The sequence below is a fragment of the Malus sylvestris genome, chromosome 16 (assembly GCF_916048215.2).
Source record: "Malus sylvestris chromosome 16, drMalSylv7.2, whole genome shotgun sequence".
Taxonomy (NCBI): Eukaryota; Viridiplantae; Streptophyta; class Magnoliopsida; order Rosales; family Rosaceae; genus Malus; species Malus sylvestris.
This window is the reverse complement of record NC_062275.1, coordinates 38,312,706-38,333,209: the sequence shown is the minus strand read 5'-3', so window position 1 is coordinate 38,333,209 and position 20,504 is coordinate 38,312,706. Positions and strand designations below refer to the sequence as shown.

The window sequence follows — 20,504 nt, the reverse complement described above, 5'->3', positions numbered from 1 at the left end:
AGGATTTATCTTAGGTCTTCTAATATGATTATTTGTACTTAAAGTTAAATTTTCTAATTTTTCTAACAAAGATGGTGGAAGTGATGAAGATGCTTTATGTAAAACTTGGTTTATTTCTGCTATTTGTTCTTCAATTTGATCTAATTTTTCAGCCAAACTTAAAACTAATTGAATAATTAAATTATTTTGCCTAATGAGTATATTACTACTGGATACTTGTGTTGAAAAATCTGTTAAACCTACTGGTTTTTTATCTAGCTTACTAATTTTTTTCAAAGCTTGGATATATTTTCTGCTAGTTCTAGAATCGGTCATTAAACTAATAATTTATCTATTTTATTAAGTAACTTATCTACTTGTTCACTTAACTCATTTAGCACTAATTGAATTTTTTGAACTTCTAATTTTAACTGCTCAACTATTTCTAATGATCTGAGTTCTACTTGCTTAGGCTTACTATCTATGAAGTCAACAAGCTCTTTTATCTCTCTTTTGCTAGGAAACCTTTGAATATTTTTATTATTATCTTCTAAATGAGATGTAATATAATCTAGATTTTGTCTAATTGTTTTTATGGATTTTTTCTAAAAATGCTCTAACAATTGGTTTAACAAATGATTATGCTTATTATTTTCTAATTTTATATTTTCTGCTTGGCTAATAATAAGATCAACAATACTATTGGCTTGTGGATTTTCTTCACCATGCAGAATATGATTATACTTTCTCATTGGAAAATAACAAACTAAACTATTTTGGTTTAAGGTTATTTTTCTTTTCTAAGGTTCACTAATTTTTAAATTAAGATAATCTATTATAAACTACAGTCTACATTTCTCTAGAGTTACGGCTAACTGGTTTCTTAGAAACTCTCTTTCTTCTCTCAAGGTCTTTAAAACTTGATATGTTACTCTTTTTGCTTCTAAAACTTTATGCTGCACTTTTGTGTTATTATATTTACAAATAAATGAAAAATGTTCAAGATAATCAAGATAATCAAGATAAAACTTATGCTTCTTCAAAGTCCTGCTAATTCTTTTGGATATATATGCTAATCTGCTTTTTATGCTAATTATAGTTGGATGTCTAGGACAATAGATACCTGATGGTTATGGTTGACAAGGTCTACAAGGACAATAATATCTATTGTTCATACAAAATAAACAAGTGTGATATGAGTTGTGTTAATGACTTCCGTTCTTAAAGTACTTTACTATTATAGTTATACTATTAAAATGCTAAACTTGGCTTTGATACCAGATTCGAAAAGCAGCCCCTGTTAAATAGTCGGATGACCATTATAACAACTAGACATGAAACCTTACACATGGAACTCAACATGTTTCAACATGATGGCCACTCACAGTACAAGTATAAGGCCTTAGAGGCTGAACTCAGAGGTATGAAGAACTGAGAGATACCCTGGTTAATGTCCAGTTATTTATATGACATGCATTCAACTATAATAGAGTGCTCAAACAAAGTATGATCGTCAGTTTAGCATGTTAATAATATAACTACAATAATGTTTCCCTGTTTTGGACTAGAAGTCTAATTAAACAAAAACACTAAAGAAAGAAAAGAAAGCGTACTTAAGACTTAGAGATTGCTTGAATCGGTAGACTTGAACTTTTGTTGATATATAGAATGTTTATAAAGAGAAGTGTTCACAAAGAAATGTTTACAAGGGAAGTGTTTACAAAGAAATGTTTACAAAGGATGCTAGGAAGGTTTTGGATGCTTAAGTGTATAAGGATTGAAGGATGGTGTGAGTATATGGTGAGTGTAGGGTGTTCAGGTGTTGAGATGTTGAGGTATGTTTTTACAATGAATGAAACTCCTCTTATATAGACTGAGTGAGAATACTCTGAAAAAATTAAAATCTTTACAAATGTATGGTATGGACATCTCCTTGGTACTTGTCATCTTCTACTGTTGTTGAAATTGTCATCATTGTTTCAGAAACGTGATCTGACTGATTTGTCTTCTTTTTGCTTTGCATGTGAACTTGCTTGTCTTCTTTTGTTTTGTCTTGATAAATGCATGTGAGCTTGGTGCATGGTTGTCTCCTGAAGCCCATTTTTGCTTTTGTTTTGAGCCTGCATGTGATATTTCTGAAATGTTTTTCTTCCTTGTTTTCTTTCTCATGCCCATTTTGGGTATTATAAAAAAAATTGGCCCATGATTAAAATGAAAGCTTTTTAGGGGTTTTGGTTAGTTTTCCATTAAATTAAGGGCCAACCTTTATATTTCCTTTATATCCGTACGAATAAGGCTCTCTCTGTACGAGCATTGCGTCTATTTTCTCTCTACATGGCTAGTGCAGACCAAGTGTTTGAGGAAATGTCACTTCTGTAATCATGGGTCATAGTTTTCATTCAATGGATTCTCTATTGTCCGCTACAAATCCCTTTTTGTTCCCTCAAAGTTTTGCAAGAAATGGCCGCCGGCTGGTTGCAGTGGCGCAGCGTTCTAACACTAGGACACGACTTCCCAAGAACCTTCGCTACCCGCGGCGCACCAAGCTTCCTCCGGACCTCCTTGGAATCGACCCCTTCTTGAACAACACAAGCACTTCCACAGAACCTTCATCTCGAACAGAAGAATTCGAGGCAGCAGCAGCAGATGAAGAAGGTAAAGAAGATGGCGTCATTGCGTGGGAATCAGATGAGATCGAAGCTATTTCATCCCTTTTCCAAGGGAGAATACCCCAGAAGCCCGGAATGCTGAATCGACAGAGGCCTTTCCCGCTCCCACTTCCTCACAAGCTTCGACCTTTGGGACTTCCCACGCCCAAGAAACATGTTAAGGTGCCGCCCGTTTGCGACCAAGTCTACAAAAACCCTAATGCGCTTGTTGGGTTAGCAAGGGAAATCAGAAGCCTTGGAGCAGACGAAGACGCGGGACGAGTTCTGAACAATTGGATTCAGTGTCTTAGAAAAGGCTCTCTTTCCATGACAATTAGGGAATTGGGTCACATGGGTCTCCCTGAGAGAGCTCTGCAGACCTTCTCTTGGGCTCAGAAACAGCCTCAACTCTTCCCCGATGACCGCCTTTTGGCTTCAACGGTTGAGGTCCTGGCAAGGCACCACGAGCTTAAACTGCCTTTCAATTTGGACAAGTTTGCTAGTTTGGCAAGTCGTGGAGTGATTGAGGCAATGGCGAGAGGGTTTATTAAAGGAGGAAGCTTGCATCTAGCTTGGAAGCTTGTATTGGTAGCTAAGAATAGTGGAAGAAAGTTGGATCCGGGCTTATATGCTAAGCTGATACTCAAGCTTGGGAAGAACCCCGATAAGCACAGGCTTGTAATGACCTTACTCGACGAGCTTGGAGAAAGGGAAGACATGAATTTAAGTCAGCAGGATTGTACTGCTATTATGAAAGTGTGCATTAGGCTTGGGAAATTTGAAGTTGTGGAGAGTGTTTATGACTGGTTTAGACAATCTGGGCATGATCCAAGTGTCGTTATGTACACAACTCTGATTCATAGTCGCTACTCGCAGAAGAAATACAGGGAGGCTCTAGCTTTGGTTTGGGAAATGGAGGCTTCAAATTGTCTCTTTGATTTTCCAGCTTATCGTGTGGCAGTAAAGCTTTTTGTTGCCCTGAATGATCATCCAAGGGCAGTAAGATATTTCTCAAAGCTTAAGGAAGCAGGTTTCTCTCCAACATATGATGTATATTTAGACATGATTAAAATTTACGTGGTTTCTGGGAGGCTGGCTAAGTGCAGGGATGTATTCAAGGAGGTAGAAATAGCAGGATTGAAGTTAGATAAAGAAACAATGTCTCAGTTGTTGCAATTAGAAAGAGAAAAAAGGTTAGGTTTTTGAAATTCCAACTTTCGTGTTGTAACTTGTAACTTGTAATTGCTAATTAGTGATGCTCTCATGTGGAGTAGAAGTTATTTCTGCCCATGTTGATTGGTTTTTGGAGTATGTGTACTTCCGTTATCTTCTATATATTGTAAAGTTTCATAGAGCCATCAGGGACATCGATTTGTTGGCATTCATATGTGTTCTCATATTTTCGTTCTTAATAATTATATCTAATGGAAGTGATAATGTTTTTGCATTAGATAATGAAATGACCACTCTATCACATCATAGATTTCTCTCAGTTATTGCAGATAATTGCTTTCTGCAGTATTTATTTCCTCTTTTTGTGTGGTAACAGTGAATGCTATCCAAAGCCGGAACTCCAATCCCGTCTCCCGCGTTTGCCTCCCTCGCAATCAAAACAGAAGGATATCTTGTTTGAGTTTAACTACAATATCTAAAACTCTTGAAAAGGTCCAACTGGCATCTGTCTGGTTACTTTTATTTTATATTCTAATTTTCTTTTGGGGTTTACATGGCTGTCCTTTTTTGAACTTCTGTAAATTAATTTTGAATTCAGCATGTCTTATTCTACAAGTATGACCTACTATAGGTGTAACTCCTGCTCCATATAGATTCATAATGCTGTGATATTCTGTCTTTTTTTCTTCTTTTTTTTTTAAATTTTAAAATTTTTATTAATATTGGTGCAATGATGGTGCAGATGATGGTGTTCACTTAATCTCTGAACTTTAGGTGAGTTCAGTTGTTGACAAGATATTAACTAAATCTTTATTTCTTGTACATCTCTTCCAAACCTTCCTCTATGGGATCATGAGTGTGTATTTGTGTGTGCTCGTGTGGGTATATGTGTTCATGCAGCCGACGGTATACACCTGATCCCTGAACTTAAGTTTTATTGTTGACAAGTTATTAACTTTGCTCTATTCTTCACTTCTGTTAATAACAATCCTCTGTGTGAGAATAAATGCTTATTTTCGATAACGTGCATTGGTGCGTGTGATGGTTTACTTTTATCTCTAAACTTCAGCCTTCAGGTAACTTCATAGTGTTGACTAGTTAGTAACTGATGCTCTATGTTTGCAAATGAGTACGTATTTCTGCATGCATTTGTGTGTGGTGTACATGATGTTTTACTCTTGATCTCTGAACTTCTGGTAAGTTTAATTGTTGACAAGCTATTTACCGATCCTCAATTTTTTTGTACATATGCTACATTCCTTTGTGTGAGCATGAGTGTGTATTTGTGCTTGTGTGTGCCAGGGCAGATGATGGTTCACACTTGATCTCTGAACTTTATGAAAGTTCAATTGTTGACAAGTTATTAGCCGATGCTCTATCCTTTGCACATCTGTTCATAATAATTATATGTGTGATCTGTGCGTGTTTGCACCAGTGAGTGTTAGTTCAGATGATGCTACTATTACGCCTTTATCTTTTATAGCATTGCTGCTATTATTCATTTGTTAACATCAAAGGTGAACGCTGGCTCATCTCATTCTTCATAATTCTCCACTTTGTGGCCTTTGCAACCACCATTTTTATCATTATTCTTGATTTCATTTTTCTTTTATCTGCGTTTAACCTTTTAAGTGAGGTGAGTTTGAGTCGTGAGCTTGTGTGAGTTTAGTGGGTTCTCACTGTTTATTTGATTGTTGAAGATGTAGGAAATCAGGGAAGGGAGTTTCAAAATTTACCCTTTCCACTATGTTGAGAGGGGGAGAAAGGGTAAAAGATGGTTTTGGCTGCTGTTATTTTAACATTTTGGGTTTAATTAATGAGTCTTCCAACAATTTTTGTTGTTGTTGAGTTGGGTATTCTTTGGTTCTTTCTTTTTGTTTTTTTTTCCCACTGCCATCCCTTTTGTACTTCCTCTGCAATTTTAAGATCATCAAGAGCTAGATACGATTGTATCATTGCTTATTAGAACCTGTACAAGGACCACCCTTGGGTTTTTAATTCTACTCTCAACTTTATTTCTTCTAATAGTGGAGATCACTACAGATTCTGTTGCAGACAATTTTCTTACCGGTATTGTGTTCGGCTGAGCTTCTGTGACTTTTGTTGCGTTAAGCTCTTAGTATTTGGAGAGACATTGATAACGAAGAAGCACTGGCATAATTAACGCGTATTTTAATCTCAGCCAACCACTGGGTTCATCCTACACTTGGTCACGTGCAGGTGAGTGCTTGGTTTGGGTACTGAAGAATTCATGTTGTTTTTCTGTAATCTATACTAGTTCATAACCATTGTTTTAGCTTGTGCCTTAGACCCTTGGTCAATTTTCTGACAATAGAACTGGATACTGACTAAAAGAAGGTAGATGTGAGCAAGAGAAGAATATGATAAAAGGGACAGGGGGATTGGGATGATTTATTGATTGAGACATTTATGCATAAAAAGTATGGGACAAAGAGTTCTTTCAACTGCTGTTTATGATAACATAGTGAGAGAACTGTGGGAAAAAAATATTGGAGAGCCACTTGAAAGATCAGATGAAAGCTCTCTAACATAATTTTAATGTGTTACAATCTCTTCAAGGGTATGAATGATGCTATATGAAGCCTTAACCTGATGCATGAAACGCCCTAATAAGGGCAGATTATTTTATTATGGAATGTGCATCAGGCTTGAGGTGAAGTTGTAGAGTGTTTCTGACTGGTTTACACAATCTGGGCATGATTCACATGTCATCATATACAAAACTCTGTGACTTTCCAGCCTATGGCGTGGCAGTAAAGCTTTGTCATTGCTCAAATGATCTCCCAAGGAGGCAAGATTCTCTGTAGTTGGGATTGATTAAAGTTTACATGGTTTTTGGGAGCCTGGAAAAAGAGTACTAGTGCATGCAAGGAGGTCGATATCGCAGGACTGAAGCTAGATGAAGAAACAAAGTCTCAGTTGTTGCAATTAGAGGAAGAAAAAGGTTAGGCTTTTAAAATTCCAGCTTGCCTGTTGTAATTTGCAATTATTTATGACCGATGCTCTCATATAGAATAAAAGTTCTTTCTGCCCACCTTGAGTGGGGTTTTTATTTTCATACGTTTTCTTTCACGCTTCGTTCTCTCTATGTCATTCTTTATAAATAATAGAAGTGCATAATGTTTTTGTGCTGTAAATAAACGGCACCGGGTTTTGTATTTTATTGTTCTGTGCCTAGCTTCTGCATCATCCTCAGAAATGCATACAACAACAACAACAACAATAACAACAAAGCCTTTTCCCACTAAGTGGGGTCGGCTATATGAATTCTAGAACGCCATTGCACTCGGTTTTGTGTCATGTCCTCCGTTAGATCCAAGTACTCTAAGTCTTTTCTTAGGGTCTCTTCCAAAGTTTTCCTAGGTCTTCCTCTATCCATTCGGCCCCGAACCTCTGTTCCGTAGTCACCTCTTCGAACCGGAGCGTCAGTAGGCCTTCTTTGCACATGTCCGAACCACCGTAACCGATTTTCTCTCATCTTTCCTTCAACTTCGGCTACTCCTACTTTACCTCGGATATCCTCATTCCCAATCTTATCATTTCTCGTGTGCCCACACATCCCACGAAGCATCCTAATATCCGCTACACCCATTTTGTGTACGTGTTGATGCTTCACCGCCCAACATTCTGTGCCATACAACATCGTTGGCCTTATTGCCGTCCTATAAAATTTTCCCTTGAGCTTTAGTGGCCTACGACGGTCACACAACACGCCGGATGAACTCTTACACTTCATCCATCCAGCTTGTATTCTATGGTTGAGATCTCCATCTAATTCTCCGTTCTCTTGCAAGATAGATCCTAGGTAGTGAAAACGGTCGCTTTTTGTGATTTTCGCTAGATTGCTTCGGTCATTAGTGTGGATAAGTATATAAATGGATAGAGATAGGAAAGCAAACAAAAGATGTACGTGGTTCACCCATATTGGCTACGTCCACGGAATAGGGGAGTTCTCATTAATTGTGAAGGGTTTACACAAGTACATAGGTTCAAGCTCTCCTTTAGTGAGTACAAGTGAATGATTTAGTACAAATGACATTAGGAAATATTGTGGGAGAATGATCTCGTAATCACGAAACTTTTAAGTACCGGAGTGTGGTATCGTCTTGACTTGCCTTATCTTTCTCGTAAGTAGATGTGGCATCTTCTCTGGAAGTACTCTTCCTCCATCCAGGGGTGGTATCTTTAACTGGTGGAGATGCACAAGGTAATGTATCAATTTCACTTGAAGCTTACTTGTAGTTTCAGGCTTGGTCAAGCGCGATACAAACCATGTAATAGGAATCCCCCAAGTCGCTGAGCTAGGGGATCTGCTGAAAGAGGTGACAGACAAGGTAAGCAATCAGAGCTCCAAGCAATCAGTCCCAGATCAGAACTTTGATTTCGAGTTCCGGCTGATTGTTCACATTCTTCCTATCTTGCAGGCAGCATGAAGGATAAAGAGAAGAAAAATGAGAAGAGATGATATGGGATACTTTTGCTTTTGAAGAAGTAACTTTCCACATGCTTATTCTTGAACTGGGCTGGAGGGTTTTCTGGTTTCCTCCAGAGTATAAGGCCGACTGAAGAATTTGAGGGTCAAAACAAGTCCATCAAATCTATAGTACGTTCGACCTTGCTGATATGGGATACTTTTGCTTTTGACAGAGTAGTGGATGTATCGGCACGTGTGCTGTTACGCTTGTCTCCACATGCTTCCTTGTATCCTTCTCACTTGCCCTATCTGTTCCTCAGGCAGATGCGGTATCTTCCTTGGAAGCATAAGATGTTGAAGATGAGTACTCGAGAGCAATGCCAGGTAAGTAATCAAGTAAGGGGTTCCAGGCAGTCAGTTCCTGACTGGAAGCTTGATTCCAAGTGCTGACTGATTGCTCTCTTTCTCCTTGTCTTGCAGGTAAGAGCAAGGCCAAAGGAAAAGACAGGGAAAAAGCATGATATGGGATACTCTTGCTTTTAACCCTGATGATATGAGATATTCTTGCTCTAGTATAGCTTGTTTGCAGAGGTATTATCGGGGGGAAAGAAAGCTGAATATTTCGAAAGGCTTCGTTGGGAGTGCCCTCTCAGATATGAGGAAGGGTTGAGCATTTTTGCAGGTCTGCATGTTCGTTGGGGATGGAGGTCGACATATATAGGAGTCTCCCTAACAACAAGTAGTAATGCTATTCCTTTACCCTACTTGGTCATAGCACGGTAGTGGGAGCTGCCAGCTTCACATGTTTTAACTCTGTTAGAGCACTTTGAAAAAGTGGTCTGTGGTATCTGGAAAACTGATGTTGTGTGTGAAGATTACAAACAAGCTTTATCCAAGGAGATCCGGCTCTTGAAGTTGGGAAAGTGGTGCCTCTTCGGTTTTCGAACAAGCAATCCTGTCGGAGATCTGGCTCTCGAGATTCGGAGAACGATGCCTTTTCGATTTTTGAGAAAGCAATCCTGCTAGGGGTCTGGCTCTCGAGACTCGGAGAGCGGTGTCTCTTCGATTTTTGAGAAAGTAATCATGTTGGGAGTCTGGCTCTCGAGATTCGGAGGGCGGTGCCTCTTCGATTTTGGAGCAAGCAATCTTGTTGGGAGTGTTTTCTCGAATGTGAGAAAAGGTTGGGCATGTTTGCTAGTCTACCTTGCCACGAAGCACAGAGGTTGACACACAGGGACTTTCCAATTATCCAACAGTGGTACTGTTCCTTTACCCTTGTGGGTAATAATATGGTAGCTAGACCTTCAAAATTTATGTGTCTAAACTTTGTTAGTGTTGTTTCTTTGCTATTCTTTTACCCTTCTTGGTCAGAGCGATGTAGTGGGAGCTGCAAGCTTCACGTGTCTCAACTTTGTCAGAGAACTTTGGCAAAGTTATCTGTGGTACCCATGAGCTAATGTTGCGTGTGGGAAGTGGGTGATTGAACAGTAAGATTCATGTGCTTTCTACTTCACCAGAAATCTTCGACATAATGCCCATAATTTCCGCAAAGCTGAGTGTGCGTGTGACAGGTGTTGACAAGGCTGGAAAAGTAGGTGCCTCTTCGATCCTGTGACAGGTGTGACAGGTATTGAGTGGGATCGGCTATATGAATCTTTGAACGCCATTGTGCTCGGTCCTGTGTCATGTCCTCCGTTAGATCCAAGTACTCTAAGTCTTTTCTTAGAGTCTCTTCCAAAGTTTTCCTAGGTCTTCCTCTACCCCTTCGGCCCTGAACCTCTGTCCCATAGTCGCATCTTCTAATCGGAGCGTCAGTAGTCCTTCTTTGCACATGTCCAAACCACCGTAACCGATTTTCTCTCATCTTTCCTTCAATTTCGGCTACTCCTACTTTACCCCGGATATCCTCATTCCTAATCTTATCCTTTCTTGTGTGCCCACACATCCAACGAAGCATCCTCATCTCCGCTACACCCATTTTGTGTACGTGTTGATGCTTCACCACCCAACATTCTGTACCATACAGCATCGCCGGCCTTATTGCCGTCCTATAAAATTTTCCCTTGAGCTTCAGTGGCATACGGCGGTCACACAACACGCCGGATGCACTCTTCCACTTCATCCATCCAGCTTGTATTCTATGGTTGAGATCTCCATCTAATTCTCCGTTCTTTTGCAATATATATCCTAGGTAACGAAAACGGTCGCTCTTTGGTATTTCTTGATCTCCGATCCTCACCCCTAACTCGTTTTGGCCTCCATTTGCACTGAACTTGCACTCCATATATTCTGTCTTTGATCGGCTTAGGCGAAGACCTTTAGATTCCAACACTTCTCTCCAAAGGTTAAGCTTTGCATTTACCCCTTCCTGAGTTTCATTTATCAACACTATATCGTCTGCGAAAAGCATACACCAAGGAATATCATCTTGAATATGTCCTGTTAACTCATCCATTACCAATGCAAAAAGATAAGGACTTAAGGATGAGCCTTGATGTAATCCTACAGTTATGGGAAAGCTTTCGGTTTGTCCTTCATGAGTTCTTACGGCAGTCTTTGCTCCTTCATACATATCCTTTATAGCTTGGATATATGCTACTCGTACTCCTTTATTCTCTAAAATCCTCCAAAGAATGTCTCTTGGGACCCTATCATACGCTTTTTCCAAATCTATAAAGACCATGTGTAAATCCTTTTTCCCATCTCTATATCTTTCCATCAATCTTCGTAAGAGATAGATTGCCTCCATGGTTGAGCGCCCTGGCATGAACCCGAATTGGTTGTCTGAAACCCGTGTCTCTTGCCTCAATCTATGCTCAATGACTCTCTCCCAGAGCTTCATTGTATGACTCATTAGCTTAATACCCCTATAGTTCATGCAATTTTGTACGTCGCCCTTATTCTTGTAGATAGGCACCAAAGTGCTCGTTCGCCACTCATTTGGCATCTTCTTCGTTTTCAAAATCCTATTGAAAAGGTCAGTGAGCCATGTTATACCTGTCTTTCCCAAAACTTTCCACATTTCGATTGGTATATCGTCTGGGCCTACTGCTTTTCTATGCTTCATTTTCTTCAAAGCTATAACCACTTCTTCCTTCCGGATTCGACGATAAAAAGAGTAGTTTCTACACTCTTCTGAGTTACTCAACTCCCCTAAAGAAGCACTCATTTCATGTCATTCATTGAAAAGATTATGAAAATAACCTCTCCATCTGTCTTTAACCGCGTTCTCTGTAGCAAGAACCTTTCCATCCTCATCCTTGATGCACCTCATTTGGTTTAGGTCCCTTGTCTTCTTTTCCCTTGCTCTAGCTAGTTTATAGATATCCAACTCTCCTTCTTTGGTATCTAGTCGCTTATACATATCGTCATAAGCCGCTAACTTAGCTTCTCTCACAGCTTTCTTCGCCTCTTGCTTCGCTTTTCTATACCTTTCACCATTTTCATCGGTCCTATCCTTGTATAAGGCTTTACAACATTCCTTCTTAGCCTTCACCTTTGTTTGTACCTCCTCATTCCACCACCAAGATTCCTTTTGGTGTGGGGCAAAGCCCTTGGACTCTCCTAATACCTCTTTTGCTACTTTTCGAATACAACTAGCCATGGAATCCCACATTTGGCTAGCTTCCCCCTCTCTATCCCACACACACTGGGTGATTACTTTCTCTTTGAAAATGGCTTGTTTTTCTTCTTTTAGATTCCACCATCTAGTCCTTGGGCACTTCCAAGTCTTGTTCTTTTTTCTCACTCTTTTGATATGTACATCCATCACCAACAAGCGATGTTGATTAGCCACGCTCTCTCCTGGTATAACTTTGCAATCCTTACAAGTTATACGATCCCCTTTCCTCATTAGAAGAAAATCTATTTGTGTTTTTGACGACCCACTCTTGTAGGTGATCACATGTTATTCTCTCTTCTTAAAGAAGGTGTTGGCTAACAAGAGATCATATGCCATTGCAAAATCCAAGATAGCTTCCCCATCCTCGTTTCTCTCCCCAAAACCATGGCCACCATGAAAACCTCCATAGTTGCCTGTCTCCCTGCCCACGTGTCCATTTAAATCTCCTCCTATAAATAACTTCTCTGTCTGAGCAATTCCTTGCACCAAGTCTCCAAGGTCTTCCCAAAATTTCTCCTTCGAACTCATATCCAACCCTACTTGAGGTGCGTACGCACTAATCACATTGATAAGTTCTTGTCCTATTACAATCTTGATTGCCATGATTCTATCTCCTACCCTCTTGACATCTACAACATCTTGTGTCAAGGCCTTGTCCACGATGATGCCAACACCGTTTCTTGTTCTATTTGTGCCCGAATACCAAAGTTTAAACCCTGAGTTTTCTAGATCCTTTGCCTTACGACCAACCCACTTAGTTTCTTGTAGGCACATAATATTTATCCTTCTCCTCACCATAACTTCCACTACTTCCATAGATTTTCCCGTTAAGGTTCCTATATTCCACGTTCCTAAACGCATTTTGCTCTCTTGAACTCTACCCTTCTGTCCTAGCTTCTTCACCCTCCCCCGTCTAATAGGATCAAAGTACTTCTTTTGTGTGTCCCGTGTAAAGTTGATAGGAGCATATGCTCCCAAACAACTTTGAGTGGAGTCGTTCAAAAAGAAGTTTCTATGGCCCCCTTGCTCATTTAACACTGCATCCGGGTGCCGATGGAGATACAGCGACCCTTGCTCACTTATCACTGTGCTCGGGCCACACAGCGCGCCACTTACGGGTGACGCCCTAGCTTTAGCGCGATTTCGTTCTGGATTCATTTTCATAAGGATTCGACGTAATCATGGAGTGCCGGCTGTCGACTACCTGACGCCCTCCCCCTCCTCCTTTATCCGGGCTTGGGACCGGCAATGTAAGATAAACTTACACTGGCGGAGTTATCCTCAGAAATGCATACATACAAGTAAAATAATTGAGCTGTATTTATGGATTCCATATCTCCTTCAACCAATTCAGCTTCTGAATTTGATAGTTCACAGTGTGTTCCTTCCACATGCCTGGAGAAACCTCTTGAATAAGAGTCGCTTCTCCTTTTGGCCTGTTGGAGAGGTAAATCGGGTTTGGGAATATCTGCCAAGACCAAGTTAAACCCATTATCCCAATGCGCCTCCTTTGCCAACTCTTGTGCAAATTCCTTTGGAGTCTTTGTGAATGACGAGTAGTCAATTGCACAACACATGAACAGAAAATAAGAAGACAATAACAGATGGTAAAACTTAGTAGGTAAAAAGAATGAGAAGTGTACCTCTAAGAAGAGCACAGGTAGGTTTTCACGGCTCTTTGCCTCTGGTTCAGTGTCTGGGTCGGTGTGAAGCTCGAGTACATTTGTGTACACACACACACACACACGCACATCCTAAGCTCTCTACATCATACTAAGTATGATTAGTGATTAGTCACCCACACACAATTAATTGGGTAAGCACCATTTCCTCCGTATACAAAGTATACTCTGCCTATGTTTTGCTTGTTTTCTAGTCATAGCATTTAAAACAGCCTGTTGTGATCGGTTGGTTTGGTAGGTATACTATGTACTAGGCATAAGGATTTAGAGGCCCCGCTTCTTTTATGCAGCATTCCTTGCTATGTTAATTTCTCATTTCTAGGGAATGGCTTATCGTTTCAGTCCAATAATATAATGACTTGTGTTTATCTTTCTTCGCATCATAATACATTATTGAACCGGAACATCACGTTATGATGAACTCAACCATACCCTTTTCTGGTTGTGAAACCTTCGAAACCCGAGAACCCAAGATACTCAATTTTCGTGCACTGTTCATGCACACGTAAATGTGAAGGTTTCAGTGTTTTTTGAGCTTCTAGGAAGCTTTAGGACTTCTCCACGAAGCTCGGAGAAGAAAAACGAGGTGAATTGGACGTCGAGAAGTCGAGATCGACGAGTTCAAAGTTTGGCCGGATTATTGAAGGATCTCCGGCAAATTCTCGAGGATTTCAAGTCCCAAAATTGGTAAGGTTTTGTTCCTTATGTTGTAAGCTTCATTTTGGTGAAGATTTCGTGGAATTTGGTGCAATAATGAGAGAGATATGAGGTTTTACATATTTTTCCAGTTTCCGGCGGACGGCGATGGCAACGGCGACCGACTAAGCTAATCGGAGAAGAAGATAGAATATTTCGTCAAAGTTGACGGAATATTCTGACGCTGTCAGGTAGATTTAACGGTTTATGTTTCTTTTTAACGGAATATTCCTAACAGCAGTTAGGATTCCGTCAGGGTTACCAGCGCGTGGAGGCGCGTCTGGCCGTACCCTTGCCGGAGCGTGGCGGCGCGTGGGGCGTCGAAATTTTTTTCTAAAAATATAGGGATGTTCATGAGGTTGTGTAGATCACGTTGGTATATTCAAACATCCCATTTGAGCAATGTATGAGAAGTTATTAACTAGTTTTGTTTATGTGCTTTAAATAACGTTTATTCAGTTATTTCGCATATAGGTGAGACCTATCCAGAGGATGAGCGCAGTCAAGGGCGACTCGGGGGCTACGACCCTTCGACATACCAATGAGTGGGCTTTTGGTTTTCAATATATATTTATATACTTGGTATTTTCTCAGAAAATGTGTTTAAATGAAAGTATGCTTTGAAATGTCATGCATATAAATTTATATTCAGAATATGAATTAGTATATGATGTATAATATGAATTGGTGTTGTGGACGCTCAGGTAAGTACCAAGTGAGTTATGTTTTATTGTATGAGATATTGATAATGGGAGACGTGATTGAGAGCTCATAAACCTGCATCCCGGATGATTGTGATTTAGTCAGAGATATGGTACATGCCTGTTTATGATGTCACCTCCCCCACCATATGCTCACATTGGATCCAATTTAGGTGACTAGCGATTTATTGCATAGCTACCATGAGAGCGTAGCATTGAGCATAACTATATTACACCCAATCTTGTCCTACAGATCCTTACAATGGTTCCTACTCGTGTGCAGTGGAGTGCCGTATAGGTCACTTGTGGTGACTCCGGCTAGATTGACTAATTAGCTATGAATTCAGCCGTACAGACCTCTACAGGGGTTCCGACTAATATGTTATTTTCCATGAATTTATTTTCACCTGAGTTACTTATTCTGTTTTATATTTTTGGCATGGCATACTTATGAATATGGATATGTGAAGTATGATTTGAATATATATATATATATATATATATATATATATATATATATATATATATATTCTATTTCTGGGAAAATTATACATGTTTTACGGCGAAAGGTTAGAGCATTTGACAAATTAAATGGTTTTGAAAAGCTTTGTTTTTGCTTACTCACACTTTGTGTTTTGCGCCCCTCTAGGTTTTAGATAAGCATGTTCGTTGGTGGCTCATGAAGATTGATTGGAGGTTCTGACAGACTATCACAAATGTAGGGCATTTTTGGGTGTCGTTTAATTAGTACTTATTTTCTGAACTGAACTTAGGCTACTTACGCCCTGATTATGTATTCACACATATTCTAGCACTTGTCTTAACTAGTACTCTTATGAGTTGGTTTTCATTTATTCGTATTCTCTACTATCATTATTATTTCTGCATTGTGCACATGGCTACGTCACCCTCACATGACGCCCAACATGCCCTAATTCTGGTCAAGGTGTGTCAAAGAGGGTGCGGGAGAGAGAGATGAAAAAGGGCTTGAGGAATTAATCACCTCATATGTCAACCAAATAATTAATATTATCCACCGAAATTGATAAATCTAATTATTTTAATTATTAACTAGCACATGGGCACACATAAAGTGTGTGAGAAATATTTTTTTAAAAAAAAAAATTTGAAATAGAAGGAGAGAGAAATGGAATGATAGAGAACGTGGGAATGAGAAGTTTTTATTTATTTGTTTATTTATATATTTTTATTTTTATAACTAGAGATATGTTAGGATTACATGTATGTGATGTTTTGAAAAAAAAAAACAGCAAAATTTAGTTGTGTGAAATTACATTTTTGTCCCATATTTCTTATTCATGTTCTGTTTTAATTAAAGGGTTAAACTGGTAATTTCATAGAATTTTGGTTAACAATGAGTGTTTTATTAATCAGTAGAGATAATATTTTTTTTACACAAGTTTAGTATTATAAGGACTCATTTTTATTTTTGTTTAATTCTTTTCCTTTCGATTTAGGTTCTTGTTACCTTCTTCCATTATTTTTTACGTCTATTTTTCCATTGTGCTTGCTGCAGACTATTCGCCCAAAGAAAAACAATACATTGCCCAGACAGTACAAGAGAAAAAAAAGTTTCAAAGGTTGTCCCACATATAAAATTGAACCTGATTAAAATCCAAAATTATATATATGTCAAATATTCGCAATTGTGCCAAATATAATTAAATTTGTCAACTTTGGTAAATAATATTATTTTGGTTTAATCAGGAGTAATAGTGGAACGAGATGAAAGAAATTTTAAACACAATTAATACATAATATCAGGTGTCATGATATTCCACATGGCATTTATTGAGTGAGAAAGCCAAGTTGGAGAAGGCAAGTGGGGGAATGAACCTAGCATTCCTCTCAAAATTTTGTCCCTATCAAGGACGGGGCAAAGTAACTCTAGCAACAATTATTGTGAAGGGGAAAATATGTGGGGCCTGTTGTGGCCTATTTTATTGAAGGGAGGAAGGGTGCGTCAGAGATAGATGGAGATGGACTCGACGAATTTTTTGTGTTATTCCTCATGCCTTGTGTTTTTATTTATAGTGAACTCGGTAAGATTCTTTGTCTACAAGTAATACACTTATAAAATGATATAATATTCTAGTATCCTAATACAATCCACTAGTGATTTACACACATGTGCTAGAATATGTCACAACATGACCTAATTTATTTCAATTGTTGAAAGTGGAGACATGGAGAATTAACGATGAAAAGGGCACATAGTTATCCAACAATCAATCGCCACAATACGTGGTCTACAAAATATTGATTATATAGATGGTCTCCCTAACATTTTTTCAAATGCGAAAACTCAAAATCCCTGCAACCTCAGAGTTCACAAGCTCAAATGGTGGAAGAAGAAGAAGTGAATAAAACATAGAACATGATTGTTCAAACGACTTGCATGATTGCATTACTAATGTGAGTCTCTCATCATCCTTGTACAACTTATAAATGGACCAGAAATCTACGTTTCGTGGTTTTATCTGCATCAGTAAGATCAAGTTTGTAGTCGATCAACTTATATTCGGTCTTACGATCCACTTCACAATGATGTGGTAATCGTTGAACACCAACTTTCTAGCCCTCATAAAATGAAAGACGTCAAATTTTTTGCCAATGCCAGTTTGAGCTTGATCCAGGGTGCCATAGGTGACAAACGTGTTATTTCAATAAAAAAAATTAATAGAAAGCAAATAATACCTATGAGTTTCTCATGATGCTTTTTATAAATGTTTAATTCATTGATGCGAGAAAAAGATAGGCTTTCGTCCAAACACTTCGTTGCAACTGCTCGAACTTGTTTTCAACATGCAGGGGGTTAGGAAGGATCTAACACATAGCACCAAGCCCTGATCAATGCATGCCTAGAACGAGCACGAGCTTTGGTTCCAAAGCCCTCTTAACCGTCAAAGGAGGGACAAACTTCTTCATCACCGCCGCATGAACTCACACTCAACATGTTAGTGCACTGCGAGGGCCATTTCAGACCATACAACGCCGAACCGACACTAGCATTGTCAAGAACAAGCCCAAGCATATCATTATAAAGCCCATCCAAAACCGAGGCAACATGGACAATCGAAAGAGAGGGACGAGTTTCTTCATCATCGTTGCAAAAACAAATCTTCAACATGCTAGTGAATTGGATGAGCCATTCGGAAAACAAACGTCTATGGACCCCATAACCGTGCGCTCACAAGCATGCCTAGGACGAACCTAAGCATTGGTTCATCCAAAGCCAACCCCTCGCTAATATCCAACTCGATTCCGAAGGCAACTTGGAAGAAATCTGCTACCGGGATTAATGTTGATAAGTTTGTGAGTAGTACTCGCATTTCTAAGAGTGCTAGCATTCCCACGAACAAGCATGTCGAAAAAACCCACTCATGAATTCTCACCCCCTCCCATGGCTTCACCGTCACCGCCGCCACCATGGGGTTGGAGAATAAATTTGGGGGCACATAATTTTCACTCATCCACAGCCTTCCAAAACCAGCCTTTCGAGCCTTTCTTGAAATTACATGAAGTTTTATACTTTTGTGTCTTTGCATTTCCGTCCAAAAGTTTATACTTTCATATTTATGTTCTCATTCACTAAAGGGCAAATAGCTTAGTCCTTTGAATAAAATTTTATTTGGTCATGAATATTTTGGGTCCTTGTTGTAATAACTTGAAAGTTTTGAAGTTTTGAGTATTATTCACTCTTTTTAGCTTATCACACACTTTATTTTATTTTATTTTATTTATGATCATCAGATTGAATAAATCAAATGAAATCAATGATCAAAATTAAACATGAGTGTGTGAGAGGATAAAAAATGTGTGTAAAAATCACTTCTTAATTTGAATTTGAAGTAATGGAGAGATGAGTGAGGATGGAAACTTTTGCTTGTCAATTTTTTACATAACACGTTTCACTTTTGCACTAATCTTTGCATTTGGACTTTCTTATCTTTTCACAAAATGTGTTAATTTTTTACACAAAAAAAAACTTGTAATGCATTTGGCAAAGAATTAAATATGAAAAAAAAAATAGAAAACATAATTTTAAAAGCAATAAATGTTTTGTTAAATTAAGAATGTTCCAATTCAAAAGTTAGTGTAAAAGTTGCTAACATTTAGGGTGTTTTTTTGCTCACCGCCGTAACTATAGCGTATGCTCACCATACATCGAATCATTTGTCATGTGTCATTTCACTTAATTTTAGTTAACTGTCACATTAAATGCTACTTTTTTCAATTTTGAAAAAAATTAATCAAAGTTAAGTGAAAAGATGTGTGACAAATGATTAGGTGTATAGTAAGCATACACCATAGTTTATGGTGATGGGCAAAAATGTACTCTAGCATTTATCATAATAGAATAGTAGGTGAAGTTTATGCCCACCCATTAGTTAAAGGGTAGTTTTATCTACACGCTCATTTTTACTTCTCATTTACCCTTTCAATTTTTTGGTCGTCTGATTGAATAAATTAAAGAAAATCAATGACAAAAAATTAATAAGGGCGTGTGTGGAAAGTAAAACCGTAAAAATAGATTTGTGAATATTACTTTTCAAATTAAAAATAAAAAGTTTTAAATTCGAATATAAATATATTATTGTATCAAAAAGTATTTTTAAGTAGAATACCTAGGGGTGGTTCGGTATGGGATATCATACCAAAACTAGTATCCCGAATCCCAAACCAAAATTTTTTAGGACGGGAATTTGAAGACCAATTCCAAACCAAAATTTCAGGAATCCTGAAATATTTACCGGATTTCGGGGCAAATCGGGAATCCCAAATTGAAATATGAAATTATGAATTGTTGTTCAAATATATAATTCAAGAACACATTCATGAACTAGGAATGTCATTTCATTCACACTACCATTTAATCTAAAACTGACATGCCTGACTGTTTTCATCAGAGTCAAAATTCAAATTAATTAAACCCTTTTTGCAATCTGTTGAGACAAAAGAATCAAGCTTTCTGAAATCATCAGCCATGGTAGTAGCAATAATAAAATCCAAATGAATATCAAACAGAACATGAAAAATATGCAAAGTATAGGGCATTCCAAGTTGTGGAGCATGAATTAGAAACTACTAGCATCAATTATAAAAGAATAATATATATATATATATATATATAAAATAATTAATATTATATATTTTCGGTTCGGTATGGATTCCCGAAATATCGAGATGCCAATCCCAAATCCCGTACCGAAATTTCGAGATCGGTTCGGGATAGCATCTCGAAAATTTCGGGAATTTCGGTTTGGGAAATTTTTGCTTTAGGATCGAGATTTTTTCTGTTCAGTTCGAGATTTTCGGAAATTCCCCCCCTCCCCCCCTAAGAATGCCTTGTAAATATTCTAACCAAATCTCAAATTTTGACGTTTGATGAGAACTGCCAACTGCAGCCCAAGTGTTCTGAAATACATTACCCGAAACAAAACTGTAAACACAGAAATTCCTGCGATGAACGAGACAAGAATACGTGTACAAAATAATATTTGTATTAATGATTTAGGGGTTACAATCTCTTCTACAAATTTAGCC

At 38.4% G+C, this 20,504-nt stretch overlaps 1 protein-coding gene and 4 non-coding genes across 5 annotated transcripts; all 5 read left to right on the top strand.

The window, feature by feature from the left end:
- Positions 1-2,218: 2,218 nt before the first annotated feature.
- Positions 2,219-4,823, top strand: LOC126606549 (pentatricopeptide repeat-containing protein At2g01860). Its single transcript, XM_050273947.1, has 3 exons — positions 2,219-3,820; positions 4,177-4,292; positions 4,543-4,823. The coding sequence occupies exons 1-2, from the start codon at positions 2,361-2,363 to the stop codon at positions 4,277-4,279; spliced, it is 1,563 nt and encodes a 520-aa protein (XP_050129904.1). The 5' UTR covers positions 2,219-2,360; the 3' UTR covers positions 4,280-4,292; positions 4,543-4,823.
- LOC126609466 (small nucleolar RNA snoR101) lies at positions 4,548-4,610 on the top strand. The gene has a single exon (XR_007618180.1). It is a non-coding gene; the product is annotated as a small nucleolar RNA snoR101 (small nucleolar RNA).
- Positions 4,706-4,762, top strand: LOC126609467 (small nucleolar RNA snoR101). The gene has a single exon (XR_007618181.1). It is a non-coding gene; the product is annotated as a small nucleolar RNA snoR101 (small nucleolar RNA).
- A 146-nt stretch (positions 4,824-4,969) lies between the features above and the next one.
- On the top strand, positions 4,970-5,032 carry LOC126609464 (small nucleolar RNA snoR101). Its single transcript, XR_007618178.1, has one exon. It is a non-coding gene; the product is annotated as a small nucleolar RNA snoR101 (small nucleolar RNA).
- An 80-nt stretch (positions 5,033-5,112) lies between these two features.
- Positions 5,113-5,175, top strand: LOC126609465 (small nucleolar RNA snoR101). The gene has a single exon (XR_007618179.1). It is a non-coding gene; the product is annotated as a small nucleolar RNA snoR101 (small nucleolar RNA).
- Positions 5,176-20,504: the final 15,329 nt, after the last annotated feature.